Below are 18784 nucleotides of genomic sequence, written 5' to 3'. Positions count from 1 at the left end.
CTCCCTAATCCATGAATTTTATACTGATGTAAAACAAATTTTTTAAAGCATGCATTTTTAAGAACAGAATTTTTAATTGCCTTCCTTGCTATTGCTTAGTTTCTGTATTCCATTTTGGTTTGGCTGGTTATAGCCTAGAGAACAACAGTGGAAAAGAAAAGGAAGGAATAAGTGCAATATTTTTTCTACATTATTATCAAGGGACTTGTCTGTTTCCTGCACCACACTATTATTCATTAATAATGTTGTGGGTTTTTTTTTAAAAAAAAACAACGAATGTGCAAATCACAATTTCACGAAATCAGCTGCAATGAAGTTCAAGGTACAGGACATTCTGTAGTGAACAATGCAGGATTACAAAAATATCTGAGGCGGTCAACACTAGACTGAAAAATAAAAATCAAGGCATTGTTTTTCCCCTATTGTGTCCTTTCACCTTGTTTCCTTATCATCATACCTATTTCCAGTACTATTTCCCATCCTATATACTTCGTAAAATTACAGCCAGCATTACTGCTTAGGAAATTCTAATTTAAAGAAAAGTAAAGAGGGGTTATTTTGTAATGACGAATACCATCTGGTGAAACAAAGTGTTGTATGTTCAAATATTTACAATCTTCAGTCTTCAGAGAAAACAGTGCCAGGTTTAGAATTCATTTTCCAGCTGAAATGAAGGACTATAAACCAGTACTGTATGATTTTACAGACTCAATTACTCCAGCTTCATTGCCTGGTGCCTTTTTGCTTTTATTATTCTCTTGAGTGTTATTAATATTTTTTTAATTTTTACTTTAATTTCACAAAGAAAATTACAGACAACTCAGGCTCAGTAGGTCTTAATTCTGTATAGTGGAGCTAGTTTGCAAAAAGCCCTCTTAGTTCAGCCTAAATATTGTGCAACCTTTGTAGGGACAAAGTTTTAAATGAATCTGTTCCAAAGAGCCTTTAAACTAATATTATTTGTAGTTTGAAACTTAATAATATTACTGTGTACTCTGCTTAGAAATGCTTAGAAGCCAACCAACTATTTTGGGAATCAAAGAATTCATTAACCAGCTACAAAAGCCAGGCAAGGTGGTAAAAGCAACTAAGGTTCCAAAGAATAGTGCAGTATCTGCAGTATAAAATAATGGGTAGATTCTTTCCAATCTACCTATAAATGCTGCGGTAAATGATTCTTAGAACTCTCTTTGAAGCATTAAGATTATTTCTCTCAGCTATTCTACAAAATACCACAATTTGCTCAGTTAAAATATGTTTGCTCACTTACCAGCAATATAGAATATTCGTAAATTGAGCTATAAGAGAAGAGCTATCTGCATTGCCCATTATACAGGTTTTTGAACTTCTTTCAAAACAGCTGGGTTTCTCTGCTACTACAGAGTAGATGGTAACAGCTAGCTATTGTGAAATTGTTCATTTTTAGTAAGCAGTTCTAAATATACTGAAGAATGTTTAAACAGGAAGTAAGAATCCTCACATTGGTAGAAATTGCTCCAGGACGTCTGTGAGTTTTCGTCTGGCCATGGCTTGCAGGCTGACCTTTAAATCCCCACCTTTTCATGACACCTTGAAATCCTTTACCAATTCTGAAAAGAAAAATAATTAAGAAACAAACCTGGGTTAGTCATACTTAAGGTTTCTAGCAATAACCAATAATTTCAGTCAGGCTCATCATCTTTTTACCTTTAGCAAAGCTGAGCAAACAGAACATATTTAAAAAAACCACCCAAAACCCGTATTTTATACCACAAATACATTCTAGTGCAATACTTAAAGGTTGCTTTACAGAATGAGAAGCACTAGAAGAGAATCAAGTAGGCAAAAAGACTAACAAGAAACGTTCCTTGCTGTGATGGTCCTCAACACACGGTACCATAATGAAGCTTTCACCAACTGTACACCAGAACAAACAAACAAAACAACCAAAAAAACCTGAATAAAAAGTAACTGTGTAATAACACTTGCCAAAACTTAACGACCAGCCATAAGCATCAAGAGAGGAAAGAGATGACTGCTTAGACTAGCATAAAAATAAACCAAGGAACATTTATTTTCAAAACTACAGTAGACTCATCTCCTGAAAACAGTTTTATGTGTAGTTAAAACACTGAACTCATCTGACAAATAAGGTCTAAACCACAATAACAAATAAAACATATTTTCAGAGCCTATGCCTTAGTCCTGGAGGCATATCATAGCGTTACTGGTTTTGGAGTTCTCCGTTTACTGCAGGGACACACTCAATGGGAAAAAATGCCTCACCCCAGCACAAAAGAAAAGCCGATTAAAGTGTGTGTTTCAACCGGCATTGTCTGCTTCCAAAAGGAAAAGTCTGACCACAGGGTTTATGGCTGCACTGATTATTTAATATATTTAACAAGATTATTCTTTTCCTCCAATTTACAGAAATCCTTTCTCTCCTAATGCACTTTGCAATGTCACAGTCCTATTAGTTCAAGCATTGGAACCTTCCGGCCAAACACAGGAAAATAAAACCGAGTATGAGCATGCGTACAGCTCACTGTACATATGGAGCATGTTTTCTGACTCTTCTGATCAGAAAAGAACTGCCATTAAAACTAGAGAAAACATACAAATGCGGAAAACACCAAACATTCACAAAAACTGGACTCTTTCCTCTTCCACTTGAATAATTATCCTCTGATTGCTGGCCTAGCTGACTAAAGCCAAGTCAAACTACAGTCACAACCAAACACAAATAGAAAGACGCTAATGGCTCAGAATCATAAGGAAACAAGACTTGTCCAACCATGGTGTCTGTCTCTTGGTTTTCCCCTTCTCTGCTCAGAATCTAGTAGTCAGTAGTCACTAAGACACAGAAATGTTAAATGAAAGGAAAATAATCTTTCTGTAAAATTAAAAATAGAGTTTAATTACACACAGTTCTAGTTTCACCTGCAGGAAAGCAGCTGTTCAGGTCAAGCACCTAATTTTGTACAAAACCTCATTTGCCACGTTTTAAACTAGTAAAATGCCAGTACCTAATGAGCCAACTTTCATTTAAAAAGCTACTGCAACGAAGCATTCTAATTAAGCAACAATTTAGTTTGCTGCTAATTCTTCAAACTTAGCTAATTTAAAAGACAATTATTTAGATGCTGTAAAGCAAGAGGATTCCAACTACTTAGTCAAATAATTCCAGGCAACTGTAGAGCATACTTTCAGGCTCAGGTTACACTGTTAACCTAGTAAAGCTTGAATAAACCACTGAATGCTCCAGAATTATCTGGAGGAATTAATTCTGAGACATTTGAAATAAAACTATTGTCGGCTTTTTCTTTAGAGTGGTAAAATTTCTCATGTTTCATGAAATAGATCGTGAAGTGGCAGCAAAAGGAGGAATAATGCAACTCCACCTCCATACAGTGTTGGAATACCACTGTAATGCCTGGTCCCACCCCTCCCCATCCCCGTGTTTTGGTCTGGTACTAGTGCAGAGGCTCACCAGCTGATCACCAAGCTGGGACATGCAACTGATCCAGCTGAAAAATAACGCAGTGAAAAATACCCATCTCTCACACCAATCTTTTCCTTCATACAACTCGAGACACCAGCACCAGCAACAGGAGGTCTATGGGAACTCTGTGGGAGCAACCACCACCTCCCCTTGGGGCAGCAGCCTCCACTACACCAGCTTAAAGAAGTCACAGAAATGCAGTCTGTTAGAGAAGCATTTCTGGATGGTACTGTGTATTTTAGCCTGAAGAACAGTTGGGCTAAACCAGACCATCAGGCCCAAGGATTTCTGAAGTTTACTGCTGTCCCAAAAAGGGCACTAAGCCTTTTGGGGCCAGGCTCCTTTCAGTGGTGCCCAGTGACAGGTCAATTGGTAACAGGCACAAACTGGAACGCAGGAAATTCTATCTTAACATGAGGAAAAACTTCCTTACTTTGAGGGTAGCAGAGCACTGGAACAGGCTGCCCAGAGACTCTGTGGAGTCCCCTTCTCTGGAGATATTCAAAACCCGGCTGGATGCACTCCTGTCCAGCCTGCTGTGGGTGAACCTGCTTTGGCAGGGGGGTTGAAAGATCTCCATCTCTCTTTGGATAATCTCAATCTCAAAAGGTCCCTTCAAGCCCCTACCATTTGTGATTTACACATTCTCGAAACATACTTCTGAAACACCAAGGGAAAGTCTTGTCATTAAAGACAGGTAAGACTCGAGGACTGAGCTTATAAAATGCTGAAAATAAGTACTAAGGAAAAAATTCAGCACTAAGGAAGATTGGCAGGATGCAGACGCGCTGCCTACTGTCTGCGCTAAAAGCTACTCACACTGTGCTGAACAAATTACGAGACTTCAAATAAAAACAAACTGCATACATCTTTAACTGAACCTTCTCATTTCTGTGAAAGCGTTTTTCTTCAGAGGTATAAATGAATCAAAACATTTCAAAAGACTTCAACAAAAGCATTTGCAAAACGCCCCACATTTTGGTACCCAAATCAAGATACCAGGCAAGCCTTTTCTGAACCATAGTGCAAATAGCTTGTTCAACCTACAATAACTAAGAAAAGCTTGCTCATTTTTAAGGGGCATACTTCTGATTTTGGTCTTGGTAAAAGGAAGCATACAAAAGGATATCTTGCTCATCTTGATCAATAAGAGTTGGTAAAAATCTAAAACATCCTTTATATTCCACTGTCTCCTCATTGAGGTGACATTAGTTTTCTTTTTTTTTTTAAAAAGGAATAATTACAATTAATCATGTCATTAAGAACAGCACTGCTATGATCATCTATATGATTTCAAACACTGCACACTTCAGTGTGATGTTTATTTCATTAAATAAAATTACTGACAATCTTAAAAATGTAAAGTACACATTCAGGTAAAAATATTTCTAAAATTTTACTAGCTGTGATAGCAAGTTTTTAGGAATTACTGGCTTCTAAGTCCACAATGGATTGAATGTGGGAGGAAGGAGAAGTCAAACTGTGCTCTGTACTGTAACCCAGCATTATATTCTTAAGTACCTTTTGAAAACACCCCTATAGGTTCGGATCTTCCCAGTGCCTACATCACTTCTGAAAATGAGCCCAAGGACCAGCCTTCCCCAGGTTCCCTGTTTGTTCAGCAGGGAGAAGCTGGCTCTTCTTGAGGTGGTTTCAGGGCACAAATACAACATGAAGTACATTCTCATTTTTCCCCCCCAGCACAGTCCAAATGCTATAGCTCAATCCTGTAATCATCCCCAAGATAACTTTTTTTGCCCTTCACTGAAGCATTTCTTGGATATTTTTGTGACATTGTGAAATCTGTTCTTACAGGTACAGTAACTAAGAATGATGGACACAGCACTCTGAAAAATAATGAAAAATAAACCCCATCCAAGTATGAGACTAAGCAACACTGGATGAAATTGCATGGAAAAAAAGTAAAAGACCCAAAGAAAAACTGAAATGTAGTCAAATAATTTAATCCTTGCCCAAGAGTTAATGTAATATGATAAATGCAGCATTCCAGAAGTAGAAATTAAGAAGAAAGCAATATTAAAAGTAGAAATCATAAAGTGAGCAAGTCACAGAAAAAGGTTAAAAAACACAGCTATAGAAAGAATGGAATTATTAGATAATCATACTGGCAGAAATAACATGATTAAAAAAAATTATGATCTTTTTCTTTTGCTTAAGAATTCTTCTCCTTTTATACACCTGTACAGTAGGATTACACACACTATGCTACCAAAGTAAGCAGTACAAACAAAAACCTAGTTTGTGAAACGGGATCATACAAATATCTGGAGAAAATAGATCAGAAATATTGAATTAAAAGACAGGAAGGATTCACTGAACATGGCCAGGAACCTAGTCTATTTTTAGCTTGCTAGTATTTTCAAATACTTATGACAAGATACAAATCAACACTCTGTGGCTCTTATCGGTACCTCTTACACTGACCAAAAACTTTCATACTTCTTGAAATACTTCTAGAAAAACAAAGCTTTTCTGCACTAAAAAAGCGTGACACTTAATCTACATGGAATGGCTGCATTCCTAATGACACTGTGCTTTGCTTCGTAAACAAATTATTGTCTCTTATAGGCTGTCCACTGCATGCAATTTAGAAGCAGAATAAACAATACACCAGATCTAAGTATTACATATAGAAGTCTGACATAGAAAAATACTAATACCAGTCAATTTTTTAACCTCTGGGTCTGAATAGGGTGCCCCCATAGGTGTAGTCAGCTGTGGCTATAATAGAACCAACTACTCAGCTGTACTAATATGGCCAGGTTCCCTATATATACAATGCTCCGTGAATAACATTAGACATTTATAAGCATTACACATATGTGAAACAATTACAACGGATGGTATTTCAACAAGGCCAGTTGGGTATAATCTCCATCACACACACACACACCCCTGCCACAAAATAGAGAACATCATCATTGTATCGTAACACAACAAAAATACACTTCTGTGAAACAGGGAGACAGGAGTTCTCGGTTCTCTTGGGCAGTGGAAATCATGGATGTAATAGAGGTATGATTAGTCTTTGCCACAAGATGCCAGTTTTTCTTTTGACACCCTCTATTACTTGAGCTCTAATTTGGCATTTGCAGCGGTCTGAGAGGAAATCATTCCTCCCACGTTGAAGTAAAAGATCATGAGCCATTGCTGGCAAGGAGAGGAGCTGAAATATGAGAGAAAACAAAACCCAGAATTTTACATTTAGCAGGACAACAGCTCTGTTGTCCTGCTAAATGTATTCACTATTTTTTTGCTTTCCTTTCAGTCCACATGACACATCTCCCTGCGCATCTCTTACGTAATCAAAATTAAGCAGTCTTTCTGGGAACTGATGCCTTTCAACATTTATTCTCTACTTCTGCACGCCACAGGCACTGCATTATAGACCTCAGCACCTCTTTTTCAAGCTGTTTGTCCAGCCCTTTCACGCTAATCATTTACGTGTGACAGACAACACAGGCAGAACCACAGCCCTAAATAGTATTACTTGTTTACCTACTGTGTTCAAAATCAAAAGTAAGACTCAGCAAAGAAAGATATTTTTGACCCAATGGCTGAATGGACTTCTATTTCTCACTACTACCCTTGCAATTGTATTTCAGCTTTTGTGAGCCACGAGTTCAAGCCAAAGTAGAGAGAGAAAAAAATTCAACCAGTCTATTTGAAAGATGAACTGTACACATTAGATACCTACGTTTTTGCAGTAACATCCACAAACTGTCCTGGGCGGAAGTGCGCAGCATACAAAGGGGTACCTTCAAAAGGAGAAGGGAGATGATGTTCAACAGAGTGGTGAAATCCTCAAACCACTCTCCAGTCATTACCATCCCGCATAGATTACAGTCACAGGAAAGGAAACAAAACTTCATTTTTATTCACATATTACTTGCTCTTGTTTATAAACCTCACTAACTAAAATAGATGCTTTGTAGCATCTCAGTTCCTAGCCGAATTTCAGAGGAGTATGAAGGGAGGGCTGGGACTTTACTCAGATATGTTGCACTTGAAAGAGACAAAGCTCAAAATGTTTCATTAGTTACGACTCACAATAAACAAACTTGGCAAGAAAACAGAACATACCTCACTTATAGTACTAGCACTTCAAAAGATGAAGGGTTTCTAAAAAAAACACCCGAACAGAATAATCCCCCAAACACTTCCTTTAAAAAATGGGGTTAAGAATACAAAAATGCTTTTCAACGCTTCCTCTTTATTAAAAGGCAGTATTTCCAAACTGAAGTGCAGCTTCACCCCCTGGGGAATCACCTATACACTAGCCTTTAGCCAAAGCAGTGCTACTGTCAGTCAGTGACATCACTTACCTGACTGCAATTACTCAGTGCTTGTACTATCAGTTTAAATTTTAATTAAAGATTTATTTTGTCTTCAACAATTTTTTTCATTGAAGTGCAATATTGTTTTATTAGCAGCTTTTAAAAGAAAAACAGAATTGATAATGTAGTTCATTATAAATGAACTTTAATCTGAAGATCCATGCAGCTGCATCTTTAACAGTTTCCAGACTGACATGTTAATTTAAAAAAATGAAATTTTAATTTCTTCATGTCCACACCCAAATCTTGTATGAATGCAAACATCTCCTAACTCTCAACTGTTAAAATTCTCATATTATTTCATGTTATTTTTATAGAATGCATGCACACCTGGGGTAAGATGCCTGTCAGCAGCACACAATTCATAGAAAATCATGTATATGAAGGACGTTATGTACAAAGTACACACAGTGCAAAATCAGTTTATTGAAAAATTGCAATTCTGTTTTACTCAAGCATTTGCTTCCATTTATTAGTCTAAACTTCCCCTTCATGCCAGGTTTGATTTTTATCAGTTACTGCACTGTCTTAAAAAGGTCTTGTAAAAACCTTCTCTAATGGCAAATCAAGACATAATACATTAGAATTTCCCACCCTACATAACTCTTGGGAAAACGCCTGTAACTGTCAACAAGCACAAAATAAAAGCAACCTAAATACACTATCTAATAAAACTGTATAACCATAAAGCTTTTCATTAAATCTCCGAACTTCTAATACTGATTTTCAGTGAGAACATTTGTTATAACATGTTTTAATGCGTTTTACTTTGCAAGCCAGAAAAAACACCATATATGATATCAGCCCTCAGTCTACTTCTGACTGCAGCAAGAAAAAACAAACCTCTGACTGCAGCAAGATAAAACAAACCTCTGACTGCTCTTTTAAGCTCCTGAGAAACACTACCACAAATCTTTTGGTGGCTCTCTCATAAGGATCATTGAGAACCTCATGCATTCATATTTATTTCCAACAAGTGAGTTGAGGTTAGACACACACACACTTATTTTTTAATTCAACGTTCATATTAGCTAATTTGGATTAGACTTATTTTATAAGTAATGGAAACATATTAAGGAAAAGGAAAAATCCTGCTTCTCATCACCTTGAAAGTAAAGCCCATTTTCTAGCTTTTCCCAATGAAAAAAGTTTGTTTGTGCTCAATGACAAAGAAATAAGAATTTAGAAATTTCCATACAAAACACAAATGAAATACACATCATAACTTGGTTTAGATCTAAAAGAAGTGGCAAACATTAAGTGACTATGCATATAATATCCATTAGCTCAAAAAGATTACCTGGTTTAATTATGGCATCATCTGTTACGTTAAACATTGAAACTTTCTGCTTCCGTGGTACTCCAGCCTCTTTAAAAATTTCCATTGCAGACTCTGATTTCTGTAACAAAGAACAGCCATGAAGAAGTAATCTTAAAATACCCAAGGATCAACCTCACACAGAAAGTGATTACAGACTGTCAACACCACTCAGAGAAAGAGTTATATCATACTGCACTTTTATCCTGAGACTAGCGTTTTAGCTCTATATAAAATTAATTTAAAACTTCTGCATCTGCATTTAATTTTCTGTCAACTTGTTGCACTACAGCCGAGAGATACATGAAGATTTCTAAGATCAGAAAAGGAAAAGCAATCATTTAGAATGTACATAAAATATAGTACTGCTTTTTCATGACTTTCAAAGAGTTTTGTAGCAATTTAAAAGCATTTTCTCTTTTTCAAAGCTTCTAATGACTTAGTTCCACACCACTGCAAACATAATTTATTTAAGTATCAAAGCCTGGTCTTGAGAAACTTCTGGAAATGCTTAACTTCCTATAGAAGAAAACCTAGAGTCTCTGATCAAAAAAGGAAAAATTCGGAATAACAAGTTCACAATTCATGCGTTTTTAAAATATACCAAGTACACTCAGTGTCAAACCACTGCTGACTTACTAAAGAAGGGCTCTTCTTTTCAGCGGAGTCTGACAAAATTAAAAGTACTTAAAATTGTTCTCAGCTGTTTTAAACAGGACAACTCACGTAACAGCTGACCGCTGAGATGATACCAAGTAATGGAAACAGTGACGCAGGAAAACTGTGGCCATAGGTAAAAAGCAACTTGGCTGATTTGTCTTCAAATGAATTCTCCTACAAAGCAATTTAAGCATCTGACAACACTGTCACACTTCAACGGTCACACCTCTGAGGCCCAATTCTCAAAAGTTCTGCACAATTCTCTCTCTCTCAAAAATAATTCTGTGTACTTTAAGACAAAATAATGTGAATACCTTTAAAATCATTACTTAGTTTATTTTGAAAATTTGCATGTTTCCCTTCCTTTTGTTTTTAACAAATCTGTTAAGTAGCATTAGGAGAACAGGAAGTTTTGTGAAGAATGAGGGAGCAAGATGATGAGTGTATCTGACTTGCACATAAACCAGAAATTTTAACTTTATAAATCTGTCCTTATTTGAGGATAAAGGGCAGATAGAAAGCCTCTGACAGTTAAGAGGGGTTTTGAGTGATTTCTTAACTTGAATTCAGAGTACAAAACACTTCAAATGTCTTTTAAAAAAATAATCATCAACTAAGTACAAAATCTTCCCTCAGACTACAAAAATTTGAGGCATCAATGGAGGACAACTGTATTAAATTGTAATACCATATGTAAGAATTAAAAACAAAGAAATCCCCTTTCTACTAAATGCCTGCATATTAATATTTTATTTCCACTGTTACATAAGACCGCTGACTTGGATGACAGCAAGGGGAGCTCTGTGCTCAGCACAGGTGCATGGAAAAAGCTACCACAGTTGAAGAAAAACACAGTGAAGTCAAAGGGTAGAAATCGCTTACATCTCAAGAGTCCTACTATAGCCTTGCACTCTTCCACTTCAACAAGTTTTCAGCAAACAGTCAAATCACAGAGGTCTATTTCTACAAACAAAACACTGCAGTCTTTACAAAGCCTTCCTAAAAAGCAATACTGAGTGAATTCGCAGATGTTCTTAGTTTTAAAAAGATCAGCAATATCTTCCAGTATCATAGGAAAATGATCTATATGTTCTCACCTAAGGAAAGCATATAAAAATATTTTTGACAAAAAAAAAAATTTTAAAACAGTAACAGAATTGTACTTTTGAGAATAATTTTGCATTAAAAAAAATCATGAAAAATCTGTTCACTTGCAATAGACTGACAAACATCAAGCTAAAAAGGAAAAAAAAAAATCTTGCTAAAAATGCGATACCCCTTATTTTTAAGCAATTTGACACCCAAAAGAAACACACATAACTCTTTCATCATTAGATGGAATTAATTAAAAATCAGTAGCTGTGAGGAAGACAGATGTTCCTATGAGGAATTAACAGAAGATAAACTGCTTATGCTAATACAATAGTGTCATTCAGTTTTCTTTTAATTATCACATTCAGACACTTCAAAGAGAAAAGAAACCCATAAAAATACTGATAAGCATAGGAGAACAATGATTCAAACCTGCAGGAAAACCACAGAAAGGTATCATTTGTTAGTACCTTAACAAGTAAAATTGTTCAGAATCTGCATGTCAAATTCTTAGTTTATAGAATGATGATAGCAACAACAACAGTACAAGGCTCAGTCTCAGGCCAGGATCTCACCACAGAGTTGTCTAAGGATATTTAATCAATTTATTTATTAAAATGAGTTTACATTTAACCAAATTAATAGGAGCTAACTTGGAAAAAATTCTGTCCAAGAGAACCATTAACGTAAGTCAAACTACTAAAAAATCCTTGAGTTGACTTTTTAGGTAGTTCTGCTTTGAAGAAATTTTCTCAGTTCACAAGAGCTATTTAAATAGAAGTTTTCTGTATTCCTCCTTGTGTCCTGCACATTTTTACCCTGACAACATATTCAATGACTATTAACACCATCTTTATGAAAAGTTCAATTGTAAAGAGTCTAATGTGCATAATCAACTTGAAAATTATTATTCACATGATTCTTGCATGTCTTAAATCAAGGTAACAGGAAAGAAAAAACACAGCTGTAATTTCTCCAGGAAGAATGTCACACATGGCAAGTGGAAATGGACTAAAGTGACAGGATAGATACCTGAAAACTAGAAGCAGTGATGGTGAAACATGGCCTAAACCCACTGAATAGAAGAAACACGTTAAAATATAATCTTGTTCAAAATCTGTAGAATATACTATAAAAGCCAACAGATTTACCAAATGAAAAAAGGTCCCTCTTCCTTCACCTCCACTAAAGCAAAAACAAATACAGATTCATTTTGAGGCTCTGGGACAACCTTGTATTCGAAAATGGGAAATATAAGTCCTCAAAACGCCATGATCACCAACTGAGATAATCTGCTTAGTAATCATGAGTCTTTTTTTTTTTTCCACTTGCCTAAAAATAAGTGTCAGGATACAGCAAGAAGTGAAAAGTGATTTTATAGAAATAATGGATCATAAAACCACAATCCTTTAAGGGAAAGCTTTGTTCCTGCCTTGATCTATAATTCAAATTTCCTCCTCAAGAATGACAGCTCTGCTAGACAACCTTAGCCATTGAAGGAGGTTGGGGATTCCACATCAGGCATTTGGGGTGTCTAAATAAGTGAGTGGTTGTGATATCATTGTTGATGAGCTATAATTATGAAGCTATCTTCCTGAAAACTTAGGTCTTCAACTTATTCATCAGTAAAACTATATGCAAATTAAACAATCTCAACAGACCTGTGGAAAAATTATAACTAAAGCTAATAAAACAGTATGAAAAAGTAAGCTAGAGAACAAAGTCTTCTAAAGAACTGATGAAGCTGGATAAGTTTACCACAGGCCATGAACACGGGTATCCTGCAGTCCTGGTCTTGTATCGCATCTCCACGGATGTGGTGAACAAACATGTTTCTACATTGCTAATGGCCCTTCGGACCCTTCCATCTGCCTGGGACACTGCACCTCAAAGTAACTTCCTAAACCCACAGCTTTCCTAGAGAATCAAGAGGCAAAACTTTCAAGAAGTTCTTCTTGTTATTCTCATAACCAAGAATTGACACTGGAGTTAGGAAATAAGTAAGGGTGGATGTGACAAAAAATCAGTTCCAGAACATGCATGTCTGTCAATTAATCAGTTAGAGAATTGTACCTGTGCTACTTTCATACTGTAATCACAACAAAAACAACCGTTCTAACAAAAAAACCCAAAGTGGTTCACTTACAAAAAAAGGAGATGCGTTTTTGCCTCCAACAAGTAGCTTAGATGTTTTTGCACCCGACTCTTCCTTTGAAATGTATCTTAAAACATGGCAGTCTTGCACCTTAAGTAAAGAAAAATAGTGTTTTGAGTATTAGCAGATGTGTACGCTTTGAGACCACAGTAAGAGATTAACAAAACAAGTGAAACAAGGCAAGTCATTTGTATCTATATAACAGGAGATACAGCTTACAAGTAGGGGAGTGTGTTACCTTTTTACCATAGACATTATTTTTCCAATCAATTAAAGGCTTATCTTAGAAAAAAAAATATTAGTAGAATGCAAACTATATTTTCATAAATGCGCCAGAAATTGAATAAACTTCTAGAGCCATCTTTTGCCTGCAAGATATGCAAAATCCCTACTGTATGCAGCAGCAAAGTATATAGTAAGAGCCAACATTTTAGACTCCTGCTCCTTTGCCCTGTAAACCCAACATCCTTCACAGCCCCTGTTGGCACATGGCAGCAACAGGTCAGTGAAACAGCTTCCTCACAGAAGTATCTGCCAGAGAATATGAAGCAGCAGCCTGAGGGCTGCAAAGGCTCAGTAATCAAGGTGAAACTAATTCCAAAGTGCCTGCAGGTGGCAAAAAACCAAAGTGAGGCAGGGTAGTTAACCCCAGCTTTCTGTTGCCTCCTGTCTCCCCTCACCTAAGTAATACTAAACACAGTTCTACAGCACTTGAATAACTGAGGCGAAGACAGACTGCTCTGAGAAAGCTTAGAATATAAACAGAGAGCAGGCAGAGCTGAAAAAAATCTTTCCTTTCTTTAGAGATTTCCCTACTCTGTACAAGCATTAAGTTTCACTTTTGCCTGAAACTTATAGCTCATGACCTGAATATGGCACAGGAGATGAAATTCATTATGATTTATTTCACCTTAAGTAGCGTGACAGCATGTTTTGTTCCTGACTTGGTCCATATTGGCATCATTCCCAGTTTCACTGCAACAACACCAACTCTGATGGAATCTGTAGATCAAAACAGAACATGGATGCAACTTCACGCTTAATATTTAAGAGTCCATCTCATAACTTGCAAAGTCCCATGCAAACTCAAACCTTTCCTAAGGAGTTGAGCAAAGAGAGAAAACAGCGCTGACTCCCTGCATGTAGGCTGGGAACAACCTGTTCGCTGTCTTTAATTTCATTAGCAGAAAAGTTCTATTTGTTTCAGTTGTGTTTGACAGAACATGCAAAACAGTTCCCCATTAAGTTCAGAACAACCAATGCTTCAGACTTTTTTTTTTTTAAATACAACAGTCACGTAGTCAGTTTCACTAGAGCCAAACTATGAGGCAACCTGTCAAGTCTGGCTTCTGACAACCCATGGTGTGAAAAAAAGAACGCTTAAGATGCGAGAATAAAAGCTTTAAAGTTTGAAAAATGCTCTTTGTTCCAGTTTCCACTGTCATACCCAAGGATATTGTCATGGATTTGCAGACTCTGCTGTTTGCTGTCAAATGATGTGACCCTTTGGAAGACTCAAAACCTTTATGCTGTCTTCTAGTCCGTAAGACATTAGATTTTCCTTTGGTTCATTAGGAAGAACCTTCTGGTTCTTCACTGAGAGGGTGGTTGGTCACTGAACAGGCTCCCCAGGGAAGTGGTCACGGCATCAAGCCTCTCACAAGTTCAAGGAGTGTCTAGACAATGCTCTTAGTCATACGGTTTAGGTAGTCCTGCAAAGAGCAGGGAGCTGGACTCAATGATCCTTATAGTTCCCCTCCAACTTGAGATATTCTATGAATCACTGAATAGAAATGGAGTGCATTATACACTTTGTTTTTTCTTCAATCCAGCAATATTTACAAGAACATTTTCAAGTTCCTATACTTTTATATCCTAGTGAGTCTTCTTCGATTAATTCATAATTTATTATCTTGTCATTGTGGAGCCAAGTTGATTTGGCTAAATGCTGATTTGGACTAAAATCTAAGTTTTAGGATTTAGTTGCAGTTTTAGTTAGTTGCAGCACTCTTAACATCTTGTAATATTTTAAATGCTTTTTAGAGAACTGACATACAACATTTACTTATTTACTAGGAGATGTGTTGGGATGACTGAGGTAAAAGCAAAAAGGAAAACAATTTACATGACACAATTCTGAGGTTACTGAATGCAACAACACAACAGCAATAATTCCAGCATGAGTTTGTTATTTCAGAAGAGATACTTTCTCACCTGGTTTCCACTCATTCAGTGGCCATGGCTCATCTTTCAGAGGGCAGAGCTTGCTTGCTGTCTGAGCCTTGTATTCCTCCGCAGTTATCTTCTTGAGGAACTCGACATTCTCTTCAGAAAGATGCTCATGCCACCACGTCGTATTGTTAACATGCCTGACTACAACGCCCAGCTGCCCCCTTTCCAGTGGTGGGAAAGAGTTTTAAGTGTCTTATCAGTTCAAATAATGTTACATAACATGTATGTTTGCAATGTAATACATACTACATATTTATATCACTACATTATACACATCATAAAGACCAAAATTATACTAGCAATCTATTCAACCACCATCACTAAAACAGGCCACCCCTGACCAACAGCACCTAAATACTTGTCATGCTCTCATCTAAATTTTAAAGTATTCTAAAATACACCAAAGTGGGGCAAGTAACAACAAATCAAACAACCACTCCTTCTAGGATAAAAAAAGCTAGATCTGTGAATGAAGAGATAGCAGTGGGTGTTGTTTACTTTAGTTTTAGCAAGGCTTTAAACACAATCTCCTGTGGCATCCTTCTGTCCAAGCTAAGATGTTATGGCGCAAATTGCAGGGGTATTAGATGGGGAAGAACCTGGCTGGATCATCAGGCTGAAACAGTCACGGTTAATGGTCTGCACTCTACCAGAACGCCAGTTACAAGTAGAGTTCATCAAGAGTCTATTCAGGGACTTGCCACGTTTAATATATTTATAAGTAATCTGTAAGAAGGCATCAGTTTGCCTTCTTATATTTGCAAATAAAACTGAAGGGAGCAGCTGATAATAATCAAGGTTGTCCCTCCACCAGTCAGAGGAACAGGCCAACAAGGAACCAGGTGCAACTCATAAAGGAGAGATGTAAAGTCCCACACCTGGGATGCAATAACCTCTTGCCAGGGTAAAGGCTGTGACTTCAGCAGAGCTGCTCCCTAACGAGGCAAAGCACCTGGGAGTTCTGTGGGGGCAAAAGGGTAAAAAAGGGGCCAGCAGGCTCCTGGCAGTAACGAAGGCTGACAGCAGCTGAGGCTGTATCAACAGAAGCACAGCTGGGAGATCAAGGGGAACAGTTATCATCCTTTCCTTAGCACTTCTGAATAGACCACATCTGCAACACTAAATTCAGTTTTGAGTTCCCAAAATAACAGGGATGTTTATATAGTACAGCAGTGGTACACAAAAATACTAAGGTGAGTGGGCTTATTTAGTCTGGAAAAGAGAAGGCCTAGGGCAGACCTGAGAGCAGCTAAGAAGGTTCCTGACCAGATAGAGCCAACCCATGTTTACCGAGGTGTATGCCAGGAGAAGGAGAGGACTGCTATAAACAGAAAAAGGGGTTTCTGATTTGACATGAGGAAAAATCATTCAGCCTGAGGACAGTCACACACTGGGCGGCCTCCGGCCCTGGAGGCTCTCAAGGCCCAACCTGCCAAAGCCCTGACCAACCTGGCTCACCTCAGAGCTGGCCACACCGTGAGCAGGTTTGACTAGAAACTTCCCGACCTTCCTGCCAGCCCCAACTCTCGGATTTCACATTCACTGCTAAACACCTCACTGTACCGCCACAATTTTCATGAGGGCTAAGAAAAGCCTGAATGTTCCTCAATCCTCTACAAGTACAATGAAACAGAGTGCTGAGCAATGGCTAGCAAATGCACGGGGCTCAGCGTAATCGCTGGCTAAGGTGACCCAAAACACAGTAGGTCAAGCGGCTTCACTATAAAGCAAAGGTGCTTTGGTTGCAAATATGCATCTCCTGCCGTAATTCTCGCGCAGGTTCGGACTGTTACTAAGGCCTAAGCCCCTCAGCGCTAAACCGGGGCCCTACCGCCTGTGCACATGAAAGCTTTCCGGGCGCCAACGGGCAGAGCCCTCTCCAAAGGGAGAGGCTCCGCTGAGGTAAAGGGGCGGCCGAGGCGTCCATCACTGCGGGGCTGCAAGAGGCCGGCTCCCCCTCTGACCCCGCTCTTCCCGGCCCTCTCCGCCCGCCGCCCCGCGACGCGCTCCTCCCCGCAGCAGCCCCTTCCCCAACGCCCCCAGCCCCTCCGCTACCTGTCGCTGGGAGCCCCCGCCGCCGCCAGCAGCGGCCTCCCCGGCGCCGCCGCCCACAGCCGGCGCCCCAGCCGGCCCAGCAGCCCCCAGCCCGCCATGCCGCGACCGTTAACGGAAGCGCCGCCGGCTTCCGGGGCGGCCGGGTCCGACGCTGAAAACCTCCCGTTGCTGCCTCGGAAAGAAGGTTCCGGACCGCCCTCCCAGCGGCGGGAGGGGGTTTCCTCCAAAGTTTTAACATAAAAACTCCCGAACGAACCCAAAGGCGTGGTCGTACGTCAGCCTTCCTCCCAACCCCGGCCCACGCGGGACGGGTTACCCCCCCACTGCCCGGCGGACGGTTGGGCGTCTCCGTGCCCGGGGCCAGCCCTAAGGCCCCGCAGGTCAGGGCTGCAGCAGAATCACAGAATCATCTAGGTTGGAAGAGACCCTCGGGATCATCGAGTCCAACCGTCTACCCTACTCTAAAGTTCTCCCCTACACCATATCCCCCAGCACCACATCTAAACGGTTCTTAAACACAGCCAGGGATGGTGACTCAACCACCTCCCTGGGTCTCGGATTTCACATTCACTGCTAAACACCTCACTGTACCGCCACAATTTTCATGAGGGCTAAGAAAAGCCTGAATGTTCCTCAATCCTCTACAAGTACAATGAAACAGAGTGCTGAGCAATGGCTAGCAAATGCACGGGGCTCAGCGTAATCGCTGGCTAAGGTGACCCAAAACACAGTAGGTCAAGCGGCTTCACTATAAAGCAAAGGTGCTTTGGTTGCAAATATGCATCTCCTGCCGTAATTCTCGCGCAGGTTCGGACTGTTACTAAGGCCTAAGCCCCTCAGCGCTAAACCGGGGCCCTACCGCCTGTGCACATGAAAGCTTTCCGGGCGCCAACGGGCAGAGCCCTCTCCAAAGGGAGAGGCTCCGCTGAGGTAAAGGGGCGGCCGAGGCGTCCATCACTGCGGGGCTGCAAGAGGCCGGCTCCCCCTCTGACCCCGCTCATCCCGGCCCTCTCCGCCCGCCGCCCCGCGACGCGCTCCTCCCCGCAGCAGCCCCTTCCCCAACGCCCCCAGCCCCTCCGCTACCTGTCGCTGGGAGCCCCCGCCGCCGCCAGCAGCGGCCTCCCCGGCGCCGCCGCCCACAGCCGGCGCCCCAGCCGGCCCAGCAGCCCCCAGCCCGCCATGCCGCGACCGTTAACGGAAGCGCCGCCGGCTTCCGGGGCGGCCGGGTCCGACGCTGAAAACCTCCCGTTGCTGCCTCGGAAAGAAGGTTCCGGACCGCCCTCCCAGCGGCGGGAGGGTGTTTCCTCCAAAGTTTTAACATAAAAACTCCCGAACGAACCCAAAGGCGTGGTCGTACGTCAGCCTTCCTCCCAACCCCGGCCCACGCGGGACGGGTTACCCCCCCACTGCCCGGCGGACGGTTGGGCGTCTCC

The 18784-nt window shown here is 40.0% G+C and overlaps 1 protein-coding gene across 2 annotated transcripts in view; it reads right to left on the bottom strand.

The window, feature by feature from the left end:
* Positions 1-18550, bottom strand: part of MRPL3 (mitochondrial ribosomal protein L3) — a 30787-nt gene extending 12237 nt beyond the window's left edge. The window contains exons 1-7 of one of the 2 annotated variants that reach the window (XM_014937743.1): positions 18435-18550; positions 15279-15457; positions 13975-14066; positions 13056-13154; positions 9140-9239; positions 7200-7260; positions 1481-1589 (exon numbers count right to left, since the gene is read on the bottom strand). In XM_014937743.1, coding sequence (XP_014793229.1) covers positions 1481-1589; positions 7200-7260; positions 9140-9239; positions 13056-13154; positions 13975-14066; positions 15279-15457; positions 18435-18532 — 738 coding nt within the window. In that variant the 5' untranslated portion in view covers positions 18533-18550. Of the gene's footprint in view, positions 1-1480; positions 1590-7199; positions 7261-9139; positions 9240-13055; positions 13155-13974; positions 14067-15278; positions 15458-17351; positions 17476-18434 lie in introns of those variants that run through there. The other variant, XM_014937742.1, reaches the window with a different exon arrangement.
* Positions 18551-18784: the final 234 nt, after the last annotated feature.

The sequence above is a fragment of the Calidris pugnax genome, unplaced genomic scaffold (genome assembly GCF_001431845.1).
Source record: "Calidris pugnax isolate Ruff unplaced genomic scaffold, ASM143184v1 scaffold11, whole genome shotgun sequence".
Lineage (NCBI taxonomy): Eukaryota > Metazoa > Chordata > Aves > Charadriiformes > Scolopacidae > Calidris > Calidris pugnax.
The sequence above is the reverse complement of the archived record's forward strand: the minus strand, read 5'-3'. Positions and strand labels throughout refer to the sequence as shown.